Source organism: Salmo trutta, chromosome 9 (genome assembly GCF_901001165.1).
Source record: "Salmo trutta chromosome 9, fSalTru1.1, whole genome shotgun sequence".
NCBI lineage: Eukaryota > Metazoa > Chordata > Actinopteri > Salmoniformes > Salmonidae > Salmo > Salmo trutta.
In genome coordinates this window covers 2611728-2632747 of record NC_042965.1, presented here as the reverse complement: position 1 = coordinate 2632747, position 21020 = coordinate 2611728, and the positions used below count along the sequence as shown (strand labels likewise).

The following is a 21020-nucleotide window of genomic DNA, read 5'->3' as shown; positions in this document are numbered from 1 at the left end:
GCACATAGTTTCACACATCCATTGCACGTCATTTTTTTACCACGGTAGCATCTCAGCATTCCCACATGCAAAAATACTCTCAAATACAGCATCCATATTAGCAGTCCCAATAGACTCAGTACTCCCAGTATTCTGTGGTGGAAAAACATTATTTTAGAAAAAGGGCTGAAGCTCAAGTTATCTTAGATTACTGGGATCCATGACTGACGGCACATTCCCCTCCACCACTACCACCATCACCACCACCCCCTCCATGATAGTCAAGTCTCCTCCAGGACAAGTGTATACACAGGGGATGGCTGGGGAGCTGAGGAGAGAGGGAAGAAGATGAAAAGTCAGCCCGATACACCATCAATTAACATCACTCCTCCCTCTGCCCCTCAGCCTCCTCTTCTTCGCTGCAGGAGATTATACAACCTCCCCCCCCTAACACCCCTACCAAACCCCCACCCCTAATTGCCATTTCCATCCCTGCTCTTTCATTGATTTTCTTATTACGCATCTCTATAATTACAAACTCCTGCGGCGAGGGCTGGATGAGGTTAAGTCATGACAGATCAGGCTATTTAACAGACCCAGGGGCCACGGCGATGCAGCCATAGCCCATTCTTACTCTCACTCAATCACACACACACACTTTATTATTTCACTATCTTAGCCCTGTCCCCATATCACCCCCCTTGTTTTCTTTCTCTCTTTCACTTACAGCCAGTCCTTCAGATGCCTAGCAACCATCCCAGAACTAAATCAATCAGCAGAGAGTGAGATCAGTGCAGGCAGGCCAGTCTCTTTCTCCCTCTGTCTTTCCCTCCCTCTACAGCTGCACACTCTCTCGGGCCCGTCTTGTCTTTTCTTTGTCCCTCTACTCCTCCTTTAAAGTTCAGTCTAAATTCTCCCTGACCCTTCCCTCCCTCTCTCCCATCCTCTCTCTTAGTATTCTGAGAGACAGGATAACAGAGGCACACTGTTATCTGCATCAAAGGTTGCAACCGATCATGTTTGTGGTTTTCAAATCTAATTGGAATCTAATTACATATCACCGTGAAATGCAACTTAAGTGCTTTAGAGATGAACTCAACCCCTACAAAAGTAAAGTACACTGTAAAGCATACTCAGTTTGGTTAAAGGGATAGTTTATGCAAAATATATATTTGTGTCGAATTACCCTTACCTTGAGTTGTGTAGGAAGGCCCATGGAGACAGAATCCCCAATAATCCATTATTTACTTCTGGCTACATATTAGCGTCGTCAGAATCCATGACTGTACACAGACGAACCGATGTTAGCAAAGCTGCACTGCAAGCCGAACCTTCCACCCCCAAATGCTGCTCTGCTATTGCTCGTAACCCTGGCAACTGCCAAGCTCTTCCCCTTGATGACTGGCATGTGGGGTTAAAGCAGGGGTTGAGACTCGTCTGCCGTACTGTGCACACACACACACAGACACACACAGCAGGGCTACAAGTCCCTCACACACACACAGTGTGATTTAAGAGAGCCATCCGGCAGTGAAACAGGTGTTGGAGAGGCTCCTTCAGAGCACTGAGCCACTCCACACAGAGAGCACACACAGTGGAAGACAGACAGACAGACAGACAGACAGACAGACAGACAGACAGACAGACAGACAGACAGACAGACAGACAGACAGACAGACAGACAGACAGACAGACAGACAGACAGACAGACAGACAGACAGACAGGAGCAGAACAGCTCATTGATGTGCTCTGTGTAAACAATGTCTCTCATTCTCACTGCACCAAGTTTAACATATTTCAATATGACAAGAAACTAATGAGCATACTGGGGTGGGGGGGGGGGGGGGGGGCTGAGAAAGATAAAGTAAATAAGAGCTTTTACAATGTGAAGACTAAACTCTTTTGTTTGCATCTTTTCTTCTAGCTTCTCTTTTCTTTAATTATGCAGCGGCACTGGAGAGAGACTCAGCCATGGTGCGAATTACAGAGGAGCCATAATGAGATCTTATCTCCCCTAAATGCAACAAAATAATGCTGATTAAACTATTTTCCTATTTGTTTAAAATGAACTGGTTAATGTGTTTTACAGTGGTAAATATGAAAATAGAATATTACAATGAAACCACGGATAAAACCATTTATTCCTATGTGGAGGTACTGTCCATCCAGTAGTGCTGAATTCCGGCCTCAGCTGAGCTCCTTTACGTATGCATTTTCCTTTGCACTTCCTAATTTTCACCATTTGTTTGAGATGCGTCCTTGATAAAAAAAAAAGAAGCCTTTATTCAAATGCATTAGATTTATCCATTGATGTATCATTATTTACTTTTGTTAGAGCGCTTTTCTGTTAGAGCGCTCATATTGCTTTGTTTTTCAGGTGGGCACGGGTACTGGTGTTCTCCGTGCCAATCAATATTTGTTTTCTTTCCTGGATCAGCTGATGATGATCGACAATATCACTAGAGAACTAGCCTACAGCTAGACACCAATGCGCATCCAATCCATCCAACAAGTACACGTTAATAACAGTAGGCCTATAGTTGACTGTTTCACCTAGAAGCATTAGATTTTGCAATGGCATAGGCCTACATTATTTTGGATTTGAGTGCCCACGAGAACTGTTTTCACAGTGAAACGTAATGAAACATTATGTAGGCATAGCAAATTTTTCCAAGATCTCCAAGATCCATGATTCGTACAAGGTTTAAGTTCCATGTTTAATTCAATTGTTAAATGCTTAGTAATGAAAAATAATACTGTCATAAATGTCATTAATGTAAAGAAATAAAAGGTTGTGTTTAATGTCACACGATCGATCTGTGAAGACTCCAAGCATTAACTCATGAATTATGGACAACTCATGAACTAGGGTGTAAAACATGTTTTGATTCAACTCGTCTATTATATTGAATGTAGACTACCTATTTTGCGTGTGTTCATGCGTTTAAAATGGCCTTGGCTGAGAGGGTAGGCTACCAGCAGTGGTGTAGACCTAGTGGAGGGTAAATGCAAGTAAACGCTGTTTACCCACTTTGTTCCAAAAAAATGCGTTGAATGTATAAGGAGCGTTACTTTTTTTCACCGTGACCAGCAACCGGAGTTTACGACCTATTTTTTTTAATTCAACTACATCACTGGCTAACGGAAGGCCTATTTGAAGTTCAGGGTAATACACTTTGTAGACTAGTCTAGTAAGTTGACCATGTGTGTTAGGGTGACCATCCTGTTTTTCCCGGGACAGTTTCAGGACAGTTTCAGGCCCATTTCAGTTTTCCCGACATTTCATGGTCACAAAAAAGGTACATTTGTCAGCAAGACGCATCAGTTAATGTAGGCCTAATCAATGGCAATCGCTGAATATCAAATCAAACTGTATTTGCCATATGCGCCGAATACAACAAGTGTAGACTTTACCGTAAAATGCTTACTTACAAGCCCTTAACCAACAGTGCAGTTCAAGAAGAAAACATATTTACCAAGTAGGCTAAAATAAAAAGTAATAATAAAAAGTAACACAATAAGAATAACAATAACTAGGCTATATCCAGGGGGCACAGTCAGTGTGCAGGGGTACAGGCTAGTTGAGGTAATCTGTACAATGGGCACAAATGTTGGTGTTTTGTAACAGATGTATATTTCCATTCATCAAATAGCACGAGTATACATGCAGTTTGGATGGTGGAATTATTTTAGTGTGGATGAACATTACACATTTTTGAAGTAATTTGTAATCATGAATGGTTGTGTTCATGCCACATTAAGGTAATTCATTTTTACAGTTTATTATTAGGCCCATATAAATACATCTCATCTCAATACAGAAACCCCCACCCGAATATCATGGTGTAATTCACACTCTGGACTTAGCCACCACTGCTGCCATTAGTCTCCCATGCTCTCTCTTCCTCTCCCTCCCCCCTCCATCACTCTATCTATCTATCACTCTATCTATCTATCACTCTATCTATCTATCACTCTATCTATCTATCACTCTATCTATCTATCACTCTATCTATCTATCACTCTATCTATCTATCACTCTATCACTCTATCTATCTATCTATCTATCTATCTATCTATCTATCTATCTATCTGTCTGTCTGTCTGTCTGTCTGTCTGTCTGTCTGTCTGTCTGTCTGTCTGTCTGTCTGTCTGTCTGTCTGTCTGTCTGTCTGTCTGTCTGTCTGTCTGTCTGTCTGTCTGTCTGTCTGTCTGTCTGTCTGTCTGTCTGTCTGTCTGTCTGTCTGTCTGTCTGTCTGTCTGTCTGTCTGTCTGTCTGTCTACAAAAGTACATGGACACACCTTCAAATTAGTGGATTCGGCTATTTCAGCCACACCCGTTGCTGACAGGTGAATAAAATTGAGCACACAGCCATGAATCTCCATAGACAAGCATTGGCAGTAGAATGGTCTTATTGAAGAGCACAGTGACTTTCAACGTGGCACCATGATAGGATGCCACCTTTCTAACAAGTCAGTTCGTCAAATTTCTGCCCTGCTAGAGCTGCCCCTGTCAACTGTAAGTGCTGTTACAGTTTTTCTCCATTGGTTTGGCTCATTTCTTGAAACAGAAATTACATTCTCAAAACTCTAAGATAATTTGGCAAAACAGTCTTACAGTTCAGCACAACACTATAGCTCACTTGCAAAAGCTCATATCTCTCCTAAAACTGTTCACTCATGCTTCAAAACTAAATTCCTTTCCCATATAAAGAGTCAGTGCCACGAAAATGGCAAAGATCCTTCTCAATTGCTTTGGCTCATTTCTAAAAACAGACCGGACGTTCTCAACACTCTTGGTGCTTTAACCAAAACTAAATTTCCTTCTCATTTAAACAGTCAGTGCCCCCAAAATGCTTCGTCCCTTTGGCATTGTGTAAGCACTGCAAGTCAAAATGTTTAGATGTTTTGTCACTATGGCAGAGGACCATTGAAATATCCCTCATGTCCACCTTTCAGTCTTAGCCCAGTCCTTCATTGACAATGGTTACTGTACTGTTTATTGTCCAGCTAACAGAATACAATTGTGTATAAAACTGAAAAAAAGAAATAGGATTTTAGGGTAAGAGTAGCCTCCAAGGTTTGACATCACACATTGCACTCATACTGCCAAGGAAATTGTAACCATTATCATTCACACACATAAAGTAACTTCCATACATCAGAGTAAAAAGAAAATGTATACAGCATAATATACTGTAATATAAACACACAAACAAAAAACAATTAAAATGATATGCAGCCTACAGTGCTGTAAATAAAGCTGGAGTTTCACAACTAACAGTTCTTCACTGGTCGCTGTCCTCACCCTCCCTCTCCTGGCCACCATCCTCACCCTCCTGGCCATCCACACGCTGCTGTCTGTCTGGCCACAGATTCTCGTCCACATCACAGCGTATATTCTCCCTTGCGATGCAACGAGGGAAGAAACGGCGTGCATGTCGCAACCATCCCCTACACTGATCTCCTGTAATATCCTCACACGCAGCGTTCATTACATGGAGCAGGGACCTCTGATCTTGAGCCCGATGCTCATACACTCTCCACCTCCAAGCGGAGAAATACTCCTCAATAGGATTGAGGAAAGGAGAGTAAGGTGGTAGGAACACCATGACCATCCTTGGATGAGTAGTGAACCAGGCCCTGATGAGCGGGCCACGGTGGACCAGGCCCTGATGAGCGGGCCACGGTGGAATTTCACATTGTCCCATACAATGACATATTGTGGTAGGTGAGGCCCTACGAGACCTCTCTCATTTTCAGGGATCAAATCAAAATGAAGGCGGTCCAAGAAGATGATGAGCTTCTGTGTATTGTATGGGCCAAGACTGGGGATGTGAGTGGCCACACCATTCTCAGATATGGCAGCACACATAGTTATATTGCCCCCTCGCTGGCCTGGGACATCCGCCGTGGCCCGGTGGCCAATAATATTATGGCCACGTCTTCGGCCCTTGGCCAGGTTGAAGCCAGCTTCATCCACAAACACGAGGATGTGATGGGTCTCGTTTCCTTCCAATGCCATTATTCTCTACAATAGCGTAAAAAAAGAAAACATCAAATCAGTCACACAGAAGAGTCATACACTACAGTTACAGACAATTACATAGGAATGTTCTATGTTCTCCACAAGTTCAATATACTACTGGCCACTACTCCAGTGGTTCCAAACCTGGGGTACATGTACCCCTATGCAGAGGTACTACAGGGGGTATTTGACAGAAAGGGGAGAGGGGAAATCATCAATGACTAGACTTACTGAAATGTTACAGTAAAACCCACAGTATTAGATAGATTTACATGGGAGGCACTAATTGCAGCTCTTTGACCCCTTTTCTTATTGTATGTTATATTCTTCAAAATAAGGATTATAATGATAATTGCATCATACAGTAAGCTGCAGTTTTTAGGCGAAATGTTGAAGTCAGATAAATCAAATACTTCCATACCTGGATTACCTGGATACACAAATCAGGTAAAGTGGGTACTGAAGCCAAAAACGTTTGGGAACCACTGCTTAATTGTAAAAAGCTTATAATGATGGACAACCAGTAACTGACTTACATGTACATACTGGTACCGCAGCTCTTTCACTCTACCAGAGTTGCTCTCAAATGGTACCCTGTACATTTGCTTCATTGTCATCTGATGCTTCTTCAATATCCGGTCTATTGTGGAGTTGCTTATAGAGTTGACATTTTGGAATATGGCATTGTCTTGTAGGATTGCAGCGCGGATCTGTCTTAATGTGATGGCATTATTTGCCATCACCATGTTACAGATCTCTTGTTCTTGTTGTTCATTGAGAAGTTTTCCTCTGCCACCCGTGCAAGGTTGTCGTCCAATCCTAGATATAGAAGTCAAAGGACAACACTCCATTCGTAATGTATACCTTATGTATTCCTTACAGAATGAGTTACCTATGTAATTGTATTGTTGTTGTACTTACAGTAACTTTACCACAATTCTAATGCATCACTGCACAGTGACTGGAATACTACTGTAAACTGTATCATCAATACTGTAGAAAAGAAACTATTCCATAGTTTATTTTCTCCAATGTCTTTATTGTCATTTTTAGTATCATAACATCCCATTGAGGTAAGATATTACTGTAGGCCTATCTCACACACACACACACACACACACACACACACACACACACACACACACACACACACACACACACACACACACACACACACACACACACACACACTAAATGAATAGGTAAATGTGTAAATAAATATATTTCTTGCTCTATGCACAGTGTCCTGTCCTATACAACATATAATTCCATCATTGACTGACTACATACCTGTTTTCCCTGCGAAAGGTTTGGATGATGGAGGAGACTGTTGAGCGAGGCACATTAGGCTGCACTCGGCGACCTGCCTCCGCCATTGTGAGGCCATGGTTGATGACATGGTCGATAATTGTGGCCCGAATTTCATCCGTGCTCCTCGGCCTCTTCCCCCTATTCCACCACCACGCACCCTTACTCCTCCTCCTCCTCTTCTTCTTCCTCTTCCTCTTCCTCGAGCAGGCAGTTGCCCTTGTTCATTTACTTGGCCAGGTGCCTCCATGTTCAGAAATTGTACTCGTCCTGCATGGTCAAGCTCTTTACATACATGTTTGGCAGCATTCACAGTCATGGACAGCACCTGTCAGGTAACTAAACATACTGTTTGATTGGTCATCTGAGATGTGTGAATCTCCTCCTTTGTTAGTCAAGTTCTAGTTTCACCTGACTCTCAATTGCTGTAATAAATGTATCAAATGTTCCAAGGGATTCATATATGGTATTCATGGTATTATGTTCTTGACTAATTTTGACAATTGAACAGACTATTGTGCATGTGATGACTTATACAATGAAATGACGCTGACACGTTTTGGAGCGAACAACCATTAGACTGAGAATCAACAATCAGTTTAGATCGATAAGATCTATTCACTTGGAAATTGTGCTAAATGTAGGCTACATGTACTTAATCATTTGCAAAGATGTACTGAGACATTGAGACATGTACTTAGACATTTGCAATTTGATGAAATGAATGAGAAATTCAATTCTGTTGTGAACAATTGCCAAATGGTTTGGATGTTTGTCCATGTAGTTTTGAGAATGTAATTTCTGTTTCAAGAAATGAGCCAAACCAATGGAGAAAAACTGTAATGTGAAGTGGAAACGTCTAGGAGCAACAACGGCTCAGCCATGAAGTGGTAGGCCACACAAGCTCACTGAACGAATGGTGAAGTGTATAGTGTGTAAAAATCGTCTGTCCTCGGTTGTAACATTCACTACCGAGTTCCAAAATGCCTCTGGAAGGAATGTCAGCACAAGAACTGTTAGTCTGGAGCTTCATGAAATGGGTTTCCATGGCAGAGCAGCCCCACACAAGCCTAAAATCACCATGCGCAATGCTAAGCGTCGGCTGGAGTGGTATAAAACTCCATGATGCCCATTATCTTTTTTATGAGATGTTCGAAGAGCAGGTGTCCACATACTTTTGGTCATGTAGTCTATCCATCTATCATCACCTCTCTATCTCCATCTACCCCCTCCCTCTCTCTTAAGTGTGAGGGACATGTTTGCAATATAAGCCCTTGGTAATGAAGTCGGCACAATGAGAAAAATGACTGAGATCACTTTTAGCACCGCAGTGTGAAGGACGACCTCATTTGTAGTCACCAAAAGACACCTCCCGTCTCCCCCTCCATCCCTCCCTCCCTCACCCTCTATATCTCTCCAGAGATGAGCCATGACCATTTTCTCCTGCATCCAGAAAGAACCAACTAGCAGAAGGATGATTCACCATTACCTGGGTTATTAGCATAATCTTCATAGCATACTCTCGTTATTCCAGACAGAGCAGCATGCATATGTGGAATCGACGGCAATTTTAGTTCTCTAGAGGACACTGATGTAGTGAAAGAGAAGATGAACAGCCTCGGCCTCCGGCCACATGACAATGAGCAGTGATGGGAGCCATGCCATTAAAGTACTATGTCAGGATATACTTGAAAGCCCAATAGTATATAATAAACTACAGTAAAATCTTCTTCTTCTACATTGTAGAATAATAGTGAACACATCAAAACTATGAAATAACACATATGAAATCATATAGTAACAAAAAAAGTGTTAAACAAATCAAAATATATTTTAGATTTGCGTTTCTTCAAAGCAGCCACCCTTTGCCTTGATGACAGCTTTGTACACTCTTGGCATTCTCTCAACCAGCTTCACCTGGAATGCTTTTACAAAAGTCTTGAAGGTGTTCCCACATATGCTGAACACATGTTGGCTGCGTTTCCTTCACTCCGTGGTCCAACTCATCCCAAGCCATCTCAATTGGGTCATTGCCGTGTTGAAAAACAAATTATAGTCCCACTAAACGCAAATCAGATGGGATGGCGTGTCACTGCAGAATGCTGTGGTAGCCATGCTGGTTAAGTGTGCCTTGAATTCTAAATAAATTACAGACAGTGTCACCAGCAAAGCACCCCCACACCATCACACATCCTCCTCCATGCTTCACGGTGGGAACCACCTACTCTGTCTCACAAAGACATGGCGGTTGGAACCAAAAATCTCATATTTGGACTCATCAGACCAAAGGACAAATTTCTACCGGTCTAATGTCCATTGCTAGTATTTCTTGGTCTCTTCTTCTTAATAGTGGTTTCTTTGCAGCAATTCGACCATGAAGGCCTGATTCACGCAGTGTCCTCTGAACAGTTGATGTTGAGATGTGTCTGTTACTTGACTCTGTGAAGCATTTATTTGGGCTGCAATTTCTGAGGCTGGTAACTCTAATGAACTTATCCTCTGCAGCAGAATTAACTCCGGCTCTTTCTTTCCTGTGGCGGTCCTCATGAAAGGCAGCTTCATCATAGCGCTTGATGGTTTTTGTGACTGCGCTTGAAGAAACTTTTAATGTTCTTAAGATATTCCAGATTGTCTGACCTTCATGTCTTAAAGTAATGATGGATTGTCATTTCTCTTTGCTTATTTGAGCAGTTCTTTCCATAATATGGACCTAATAGGGCTATCTTGTGTCACAACACAACTGATTGGCTCAAACGCATCAAGGAAAGAAATTCCACAAATGAACTATGAACAAGGCACACCTATTAATTGAAATGCATTCCAGGTGACTACCTCATGAAGCTGGTTGAGATAATGCCAAGAGTGTGCAAAGCTGTCATCAAAGTAAAGGGTGGATACTTTGAACAGACGCACATTTGAGCGCCCTTGAAATAATTAGTTGTGTCCAAACTTGACTTTTATATACAGTAGCAGTCAAAAGTTTGGACACACCTACTCATTCAAAGGTTTTTCTTTATTTTTTTACTATTATCTACATTGTAGAATAATAGTGAAGACATCAACACTATGAAATAACACATAGGGAATCATGTAGTAACCAAAAAAGTGTTTGATGTATATTTTATTTTTGAGATTTATTCAATGAAAACTTCTGTGTCTGCTCTAGTCTCCATTCCAATGAGTCTCTCACACTAGATGGCTAACTCCCGCCAGAGTGGAAGACGTAAAGAAAGAGGCCCAACGCTGTCTCCCTCCAGCAGGAGGCGTTTTTAGTTTTTTTTCGCCCACCAAGCAAGGAGTTGTTATATGGAGTTCAATGAGAGTGTCAAATTTGGTCAACAAAAAAAATTGATGGTTTATTTGCTACGTGTAGTTTGCTTCTGTTTATTAAGCTAGAGATCTACATTTTCATTGCATTGGCTGCGTCTCAATCCACCGCATCCGCCAATGGAGGCGTTTCGCTGTCTTCTAACAAAAACATCTGTAGCGTCGGAAACGCTACAGACGTTAGCCTACAAACTAATATGACCCCTCTATGGAAAGGTGAGACTCTAACAAACATGTATATGTCAGATGCCCACAAGCCTCACAAAACTCGTCTGAAGGCACCACGGTACCAGTTAAACCCCACACTTTGACTCTTAAGGATTTTACGATTGATAGTCAAATGGCTATGATATCAACAATATGTGAAAATGTAATAATAATATATTGCTAAGATTCCAAGAATAGGGTTTGGATTGGATTTACAGTACATTCGGAACGTATTCAGACCCCTTGACTTTTTCCACATTTTGTTATGTTAGAGCCTTATTCTAAAATGTATTAAATAGTTTTTTCCCCCCTCATCAAATTACACACAATACCCCACAATGACAAAGCAAAAAAAAATTTACATTTTTTTTGTACATTTTTAAATAAATAAACAACTGAAATTTCACATTTACACAAGGATTCAGGCCCTTTACTCAGTACTTTGTTGAAGCACCTTTGGCAGCGATTACAGCTGTGTTCTTGGGTATAATGCTACAAGCTTGGAACACCTGTATTTGGGGAGTTTCTTCCATTATCCTCTGCAGATCCTCTCAAGCTCTGTCAGATTGGATGGGGAGTGTCGTTGCACAGCTATTTTCAGGTCTCTCCAGAGATTTTCGATCAGGTTCAAGTCCGGGCTCTGGTTGGGTCACTCAAGGACATTCAGAGACTTGTCCTGAACCCACTCCTGCATTGTCTTGGCTGTGTGCTTAGGGTCATTGTCCTGTTGGAATGTGAACCTTCGCCCCAGTCTGAGGTCCTGAGTGCTCTGGAGCAGGTTTTCATCGACGATTTCTATGTACTTTGCTCCATTCATCTTTCCCTCGTTCCTGACTAGTCTCCCAGTCCCTTCTGCAGAAAAACTTCCTCACAGCATGATGCTGCCACCACCATGCTTCACCGTAGGGATGGTGCCAGGTTTCCTCCAGACGTGACGCTTGGCATTCAGGCTAAAAGAGTTTAATCTTGGTTTAGTCAGACCAGAGAATCTTTTTTCTCATGGTCTGCGAGTCCTCCAGGTACCTTTTGGCAAACTCCCAGCGGGCTGTCATGTGCCTTTTACTGAGGAGTGGTATCTGTCTGGTCACTGTACCATAAAGGCCTGATTGGTGGAGGGCTGCAGAGATGGTTATCCTTCTGGAAGGTTTTCCCATCTCCACAGAGAAACTCTGGAGCTCTGTCAAAATGACCATCGGATTCTTGGTCAGCTACCTGACCAAGGCCCTTCTCCCCTGATTGCTCAGTTTGGCCGGGCGGCCAGCTCTAGGAAGGGCCTTGGTGGTTCCAAACTTTCATTTAAGATTGATGGAGGCAACTGTGTTCTTGGGGACTTTCAATGCTGCAGACATTTTACCCTTCCCCAGATCTCTGCCTCGACACAATCCTGTCTCGGGGTTCTACAGAAATTTGTTCGACCTCATAGCTTGGTTTTTGCTCTGACATGCATTGTCAATTGCGGGACCATTTATAGACAGGTGTGTGTCTTTCCAAATCATGTCCAATCAATTGCATTTACCACAGGTGGACTCCAATCAAGTTGTAGAAACATCTCAAGCGTGATCAATGGAAACAGGATGCACCTGAGCTCAATTTTGATTCTCATAGCAAAGGGTCTGTATACTTATGTAAAGAAGGTATTTCTGTTGTTTGTTTTTTTAGAAATTTGGAAACATTTCTAAAAAAAGTGTTTTCGCTTTGTCATTATGGGGTATTTATTTAATAAGGCTGTAACGTAACAAAATGTGGAAAAGGGGAAGGGGTCCGAATACACTGTGTATAGCACCTTTCTACCTACTCAAAGTGCTTTACATAGTAAGGGAGAAACTGACCTTATCCACCACCAATGTGTGGCACCCACTTGGGTGATGCACGGCAACCATTTTGTGCCAGAACGCTCACTACACATCAGCTGGCATGATTGGTGGAGAGGTGAGAATGAAGGAGATGATTAGATGGCCATGATAGAATGGGGTCAGGTTGGGAATTTAACCAGGACAACCGTGTTAACACCCCTACTCGTGTGATAAGTGCCATGGGATTTTAAATGACCACAATTAACATCCAATCTGAAAGACTGCACCATATGCTGGCCAATGTCCCCTGCACTGCCCTGGCACATTATCTTAAGAGGAAAGAGTGTCCCCTACTGACCCTCCAACACCACTTCCAGCAGTATCTGGTTTCCCATCTAGGGACTGACCAGGACCAACGCTTCTTAGGTTGAGGTAAGCCAGCAGCTGGATGCAGGGTGGTATGCTGCTTGAGGGGAACCTAAAAAAGTATTGAACGTTCTGAGCTTTGACTGAAGTGGCAGAGGTTGGTACCCCTAACATTGTCCTTCAGGGTTATGCTATATGTTCCTGATAAAATAAATGCAGGGGCTCTGACAGATCATATTACTCTGCTACAATGACTGCAATCTGAAAAGTGTGGTGGAGAAAATCCATACTGCCTGGGACTGTGATTCTGATGGGTGTATTGACAGTGTGTGGAATATACAACTGTCAACACCCAACCAACAAAACATGGAGCAGGAGAGAGAGGCATAAAATACATAAGGAAGGTATGCACTCATGGCTGCCGGAGTCACTGGCCCTTCAGACAAAAGATACTGCCTTTCAGAGATACTGCTTCAAAATTTTAAAAAAATATATTTTTTAAAAATAATTCTAGGTTAGGAGAGAGAAACTTGTCATTTCAAGAGAGAGCCAGGGACACCAGTATCCCACTAGAGGGAGACGTTGAGCCTACAGCCCAGTGAGGGGGAGGGTGGGGGAATAAGGGAGAAAACGGAGGCAGGTAGAGAGAGCGCAGTGGGTGTGGTGGCCTGCATTAAGCTTCACAGTTGTTGTACTTGTCTGCTACTCTGGGGGTGACACCCCTGTCATGCAATATTTATCTGAGCACCTGGGAGTGCTGATCACCTCAACAAAATGCTGACTAATTCATGAAACCAAACCCACTAATGAGATATTCAGCCCTAATAATCCTCAAGGCAAGGAGATGAAGACTTGAAGTCATACTTCACTCATTTACCATTGCTTTAACTGCTGTTACCATGTGTATGTCCCAAATGGCACCCTACTCCCTATACTGTATAGTGTACTACTTTAGACCATGGCCCATCAAAAGTAGTGCATTAAATAGGGAATAGGGTACCATTTGGGAGACAAAACCTATGTCAGCTCTAATTCAGGAATTAAAACATCAGGGAGGATATACTGTATGTGTATTGAGGCTTACAAATGATGCATTTATGTACCAGTACCAGGCACTTATGGTAGTAAGTAAATATCTAGGGGAATGAGCACTAAACCATGAATACATGTATCTCACAATAAACATTTAGAGAGCTAGAGTACATCTGTCTGTCTGTCTGTCTGTCTGTCTGTCTGTCTGTCTGTCTGTCTGTCTGTCTGTCTGTCTGTCTGTCTGTCTGTCTGTCTGTCTGTCTGTCTGTCTGTCTGTCTGTGTCTGTGTCTGTGTCTGTGTCTCTGTGTGACTCACATGCTAGTATTCAGTCTGTAGTTGTTGTTTAGAAATGAATGCTTAACACGCTACTGACAATAAGGAACACATGTAAAACACGTCACACGTGTCACCCAGCCAGAGGTGCGGTATATGAAACCCTATGAAACATTCATGTCTAGTAAGAGGTCTAGGACTCAGCATATTAAATAATGTTAGAACACACATGATCTTGTGAGCCTTAGTTGGTAAGAGCATGGTGCTAGCAATGCCAGGGTCATGGGTTCACATACTGCATCAGTTAACCAGATTCCCCCGGGTTCACACATACTAAAATGTATGAGCTCACTGTAATGTACGTTGTTTTGGATAAAAGCATCTGTGAAATGGCATAGGCTATGTGAAGTCTGGTACCTTGAGGACTCGCCCACTATTGCATGATAATGGGGGTGTTTTGTTTAGTGTAGTATGGCCACCTACCTTGCGGATGCCCTCCTTGGACTCCTCCACGTTGTTGTCGGCCCCTCCGGTGCGGTTGATCATACGCCACATCTGGGAGTACATGGGATCCCTTTCAAAGGGGTTCATGGCCTTACTGCGCACCTGTTCGTACACAGCTGAATCCAACACCGTCCCGTAGGGCAACTCTGTCTGCTTGGACAGGTCCTGGAGAGACCTATAGACAAAGACAGGAGGGGGAGGTTAAGGGAAATGTAGTTCAACATGTACGAAGATACAACATGACGATGACGTGGAATGATAGTTAGACACACGTGCAAATAATCACACTCCAAACCCATTCACCTACAGTACGCATAGAGGGACACACGCACACACACACACACACGTACACACACACAGAAAAGTACACGCAGCCACACATACACACACATTAGTTAAACAAAGAGTTGTTTTGTCAGCGCTGAGTTAATAACCTGAATATAGTTAAGGATAAGCCAGCCAATCAACTGGCAAGAAGCGCCTTGTAGTTCAACTAAAAGGGGAATAATAGAGGAATGTAATAAAATCACTCTCATACCATCACCACCTCCAGGGAAATGAAGGTATTTTAATTACAATGCTACGGTTTGATAAGTCTTCAAACACTCACCATTTATAACTGTAATAGAAAACCATTACTGGGACTAATTACGGTTTGTTTGTCAAATTGCTTTAACACAAGCTGCCAATGTGACTAAGAGAACAACAATTGCCTCGCCGTCAGTATTGTTACACTTCTGTTGTTATCAAGACAGTTTTTTTGGGACAGATTTAGTCCGTAAAAAGAGAACTCCATCGTGTTATGCCCTTCCGTTTAAATTATTCTAAGTACAATCACACCACGAGTTTACAGGAGAATTCATTAATTGAATATCGTTACATCAGTATACTGTCACCCCCCCACACTATTCCCCCTGCTCTCTGCAGCTACTTTCAACCCTCTTTGAGGTTTTAATGAACCTGGCTGCCAAATGTTAATCTTTTATTGCTGTCAATTAATCCTTGCCCTTAATCTTCCCACTTCCCTCTTCCACGTTTCGGCGTGCCCGTGTCTATCATTTGCATTCTCTTTGAAGGGGGAAATTCTCCTAAATAATGTGTGGGCACATGGGGATATAGGGAGAGTGATGGTGGGGTGGGTGGAGGAGTCGTAGACTAAGGTAGACTATGCTTCTGTCCCAAATGGCAACCTATTCCCTGTGTAGTGCACCACTTTTGAAATGGGCCAAAACAACTACCTGTTCAGCAGGGGTGTAGAAATCAAACAGAAAAGAAAAAGGGGAGAAACAGAGAGGGACGAGCCGGTACGTGTTTGTTACACACACTTAGTTGCGAAATGCTGTCCATTGCAAAATGTTTTGCTACAGCGTGCACTAATGAATACACCCCTCTCTCAAACATGTCCCTCACCTTGTGAAGCCACCGTGTGTGATGTGTCCACTGTAGGTTTATTGGTGTTCACTAAGAATACATTGGTATTTGTGTAGCGCTTTTCATGACACTCAAAGACACATTGACAGCCCCTTAAATGTCTACTGCTGACAAAGCAGGTGTTTGCCCAATTCCTCACACACACACACACACACACACACACACACACACACACACACACACACACACACACACACACACACACACACACACACACACACACCCCCCGTCTGTCAATCCATCCCTCCATCCTTATACTCATCCTTCCACTCCATCTCCTCTCGCTCTACACGGGTGCCCTCTCCTCTCCTCTTTCTTTTTTCTGGACCCAATCCTCAGTCCTCCATCTCTCCTCTTCGATCAATCCGCCCACAATGTCTGCCGACTCCTATCTTTTCACTGTTCACACATTCTGTTCCTACCAGCTCTGCTGCTTCAGCTCGACTGTCCTCCAATCTCCCCCTAAAGGATTCACAACACTATCTAACAAAAACAATCATCCACAAAACTCAACCTTGGAGTATTAATTGAAAAAAAATCTGTCTCTTTTTCTTGTCACTGTGTCAAGCCATTCACCTTTACTGGCTCAATGATCTACACCGTAGCAGAGCACTATTAAAATACTATCTATATGACTCCCTCCTTATCTGTAGATAGAAACAGATTGAAATGTGTATAAGGACCAAAGAGGGTAGAAATCCAAGATCTTCACTTTCCAAACTCGGTGCAAGAATGGTAATCAAACTTTTATCAGATTACAGACCATCTAATTACAAGATCAGAGTTTGTTTCCCTTTTCCCCCTCCCATCTCAATTCACATTCCATAAATCTTGAGGGTTTCCTGTCTGAGGTAGCACATCCCTCCTCTTTAAAACAACGGGCCCCTGGGTGTGAAGTTTAGGCTCTAATTATTGCAGTAATGATCCCAGAAGAGTCTACACATTAAAGATAATACATTGAAATGTATGGAAATCATAATTAGCTGCATAGAAGTAGAACGGAGCAATTTGAGAAGGACTCATTAATGACATCTCATGCAAAAACAAAACAAAAAAACGAAAGGGGGGGTTCCCACTCTCTCTCCCTCTCTCTTTCTCTCTCTTTATTTCCCTAACCTTCTTCAGCGAGATGGAGCAGGGAGATGAGATATTCTCGCTAAAGCACAATTAACTTATTACTGCTAGGCATTCCGGAATCTGATTTGCCAAATGAGCGGTGGGGATAGGCGTGGCACCGTGAGGGGAGCAAACAAATGATGACTACGAGACGGCAAACAGAGACAAGGCTTAGTAAAGACATGCAATTTCAATCGACGTGGTGTGGGACGTGGTGTTGAAGAAGGTTCCTAACTGTTGACTCGGGGCCCCTCTACCTGCCACAACTCACACACACTCCCTCAGATCTGCTCTAGTCTTCCTTCAGCGTGGGCACAGTGCACAGAGTTTCATCCTCCTAAAACACTGCAGAGTCCACCGTGGAGTCCTCATAAACCAGTTACCCGTTGTGCCTGGGAGAGTGACGTCACCCACAGGATGATAGATCTGATTTGTGCCACACAGGAAATTAAAAACAGAGGGCCCTCACTGGCCCCTAGAGAGGGGATGTGCCCATGTGGCTTCTTCCCAGACAGACACTCCATATCTCCAGAAACAGCAGACTGCCTGATTGATACAGAGAATGCTAGAGAGAGCAGTGAGCAGAGAGAGCAGTGCTTCGAATGTATATTCCCACGTGGATTAATTTATACACACTCCGTCAACTGCAGTGTGAGGCAATGGAGGCTCCTCACAGCAGGAAGGGTGGGGACCATCATCCTCAGTGAATTTCATAAAAACAGTGAAACATTAAAAAAGTTATCAGTTCTAGATAAAACTATATATATTCACGTCACCAAATAATTTATCAAAACACTGTTTTGCAATGAAGGTCTACAGTAGCCACAACTACACTCTCTGTGGTAGCACCATGGTGTAGCTGGAGGACGAAAAGCTGGAGGACATCTGACTTCAATACAAAACCTAGAAGGCTCATGGTTCTCATCCCTTCCATAGACTTACACAGTAATTATGACAACTTCCGGAGGACATCCTCCAACCTATTAGAGCTCTTGTAGCATGAAATATCATGTTGTCCACCAATCAAAGTATCAGAGAATGAATCTAGTACTGAAAGCATAAGCTACAGCTAGTTAGAACTGCAGTGCATAAAATGCGTGAGTAGTTGACTCAAAGAGAGAGAAAAACAATAATTTAACAGTTTTTAACAAATTATCTCTTCAAAAATGAAAGAGAAGCAAGAGAGAGTGAGAGAGTTAGCTATATTTGGTTGTATTTTTTTTCTTCACTTTCACTTACTCAGCTAGCGAATGCAGCTAGTTAGTTTAGCCTACTCAAACAACCGGCTCAAACAGAGAGAGATACTCTGTTAGTTAGATGGTTACGGCTATCCAACACTGGAACTCTTCCAAGTTAACCTGTTTGGGCTAGGGGGCAGTATTGAGAATTTTTGAAAAAATATGTGCCCATTTTTAAATGCCTCCTACACCTACCCAGTAACTACAATATGCATATACTTATTATATATGGATAGAAAACACCCTAAAGTTTCAAAAACTGTTTGAATGGTGTCTGTGAGTATAACAGAACTCATTTGGCAGGCAAAACCCTGAGACAGATTCTGACAGGAAGTGGATACCTGATGTGTTGAATTGACTTTGAGCCTATGCCATTGAAAAACAAAGGGGGTGAATTATATTCTGGCACTTCCTATTGCTTCCACAAGATGTCCCCAGCCTTTACAAAGTGTTTTGAGTGTTCTACAGTGAGATCTGACCGAATAAGAGCCATGGAACGTGATGGTCCATCATTCACCCTGGCGCGCGATTTGATGGTGGGTACTCTCATTCCGAAACGTTTTAAAAGAAAACCCAATGGTCCGCCTTGAATTTTATTCATGTTCTGGTTAAAAAAGGCCCTAATGATTTATGCGATACAACGTTTGACATGTTTGAACGAACGGAAATATATTTTTTCCGTTCTTGAAGTGAAGTGAAGTCCGGCTGGCTTAGATCATGCGCTACAACACGGAGGTTTTTCGACATAAATGATGAGCTTTTTTGAACAAAACTACATTCGTTATGGACCTGGGACTCTTTGGAAGTGACATCTGATGAAGAGAATCAAAGGTAATGGATTATTTATATAGTATTTTCGATTTTAGATTCCTCCAACATGGCGGTTAGTCTGTATCGCGATGCGTATTTTTCTGGCGCAGTGCTCAGATTATTGCAAAGTGTGATTTCCCAGTAAGGTTAATTTAAAATCTGACAAGTCCATTGCGTTCAAGAGATGTAAATCTATAATTCTTTGAATGACAATATAATATTTTAGCAATGTTTTCTAATATTAATTAATTATTTTGTCGTCATGACTTGACTGCCGGTATTGGAGGGAAACGATTTCCTGAACATCAACGCCATAGTAAAACACTGTTTTTAGATATAAATATGAACTTGATAGAACTAAAAATGCATGCATTGTCTAACAAAATGTCCTAGGAGTGTCATCTGATGGAGATTGTAAAAGGTTAGTGCATAATTTTAGCTGATTGTATGGTTTTGGTAAAGCCTGTCTTTGAATCGACAATGCATTGCACACCGCTATTGTCAATGTACTCTCCTAACATAACCTAACTTTATGCTTTCCCCGTAAAACCTTTTTGAAATCGGTAAACGTGGTTAGATTAAGAAGATGTTTATCTTTCAAAGGCTGTAAGTTAGTTGTATGTTTGAGAAATTTGAATTTGTACATTTATTTGGTTTCAAATTTGCCGCTCTTGAAATGCACCTGCTGTTGATAGGGTGCGCCACAGGTGGCACGCTAACGTCCCAGGTAGCCTCAAGAAGTTTTAAGGTAAGCTTTTGGTTTTATAAATGTATTGCCACTGGGGCCCGCCGGTGTAACTTTTTTAATTGTTTTATTTAACCTTTATTTATACAGGTTTTTCTCATTCAGATAACATCTCTTTTTCAGAGAGACCTGGTCCAATAGCAGCAGGGGGAACAACGTTTCAGACAAAACAACTTACATACACTAACACAACATTAAACAAAACTATAGACACACATACAGTACAACAATTACATATTACGTTAAAAAACCCCACAAATGTCTTAACTAAAAAACAGCTGTCCTAAAGACAATTACACTCTTCTATGATATTTACATCGATCAAGTGTTTAACCTCCACCAACGAGACTAGATCATCACATTTTAAAATGTTCAGGAGAGAATTCCAGGACCATGGAGCTGAGTAACTCAAACTATTTCTACCATGACCTGTTCTAATTCTTGGTACTGTTAAAAGCAAATGAGAATGCGACCGTAACTGATATTTATTTACTGACTTGATTAAAAAAGAACAGAGATAACATGACATTTCACCCAGTATGGCCTTATAAATCAGTGTATACCAGTGTTCAAGCCTACGCAAGGTCAATGAGGACCAGCCAACAGCACTGTAGAGATCACAATGATGTGTTAGATGTTTTTGATTTGTAATGAACCTGAGGGCAGCATGATATACTGAATACTGAAGTGCTCACAGGATAGTGGTTGAGGCCTGCATATATATCCTTTTCTTCCAAGAAAAGGATAGGACGTCTGTTTGTCTTGTCCCGTCCCGTCCCATGTATTTTTCTACGTATATATATCATATATTTTTTTATATTTTTTTAAATCTCAATTTCCATCTACGGACTGAACATACTC

At 42.1% G+C, this 21020-nt stretch overlaps 1 protein-coding gene across 4 annotated transcripts in view; it reads right to left on the bottom strand.

Annotated features, from left to right (window-relative positions):
• Positions 1–21020, bottom strand: part of LOC115199727 (glutamate receptor ionotropic, delta-2) — a 566366-nt gene that overhangs the window by 57122 nt on the left and 488224 nt on the right. For all 4 annotated transcript variants that reach the window (XM_029762106.1, XM_029762107.1, XM_029762108.1 and 1 more), the window contains one exon: positions 14799–14994. In XM_029762106.1, coding sequence (XP_029617966.1) covers positions 14799–14994 — 196 coding nt within the window. The remainder of the gene's footprint in view (positions 1–14798; positions 14995–21020) is intronic.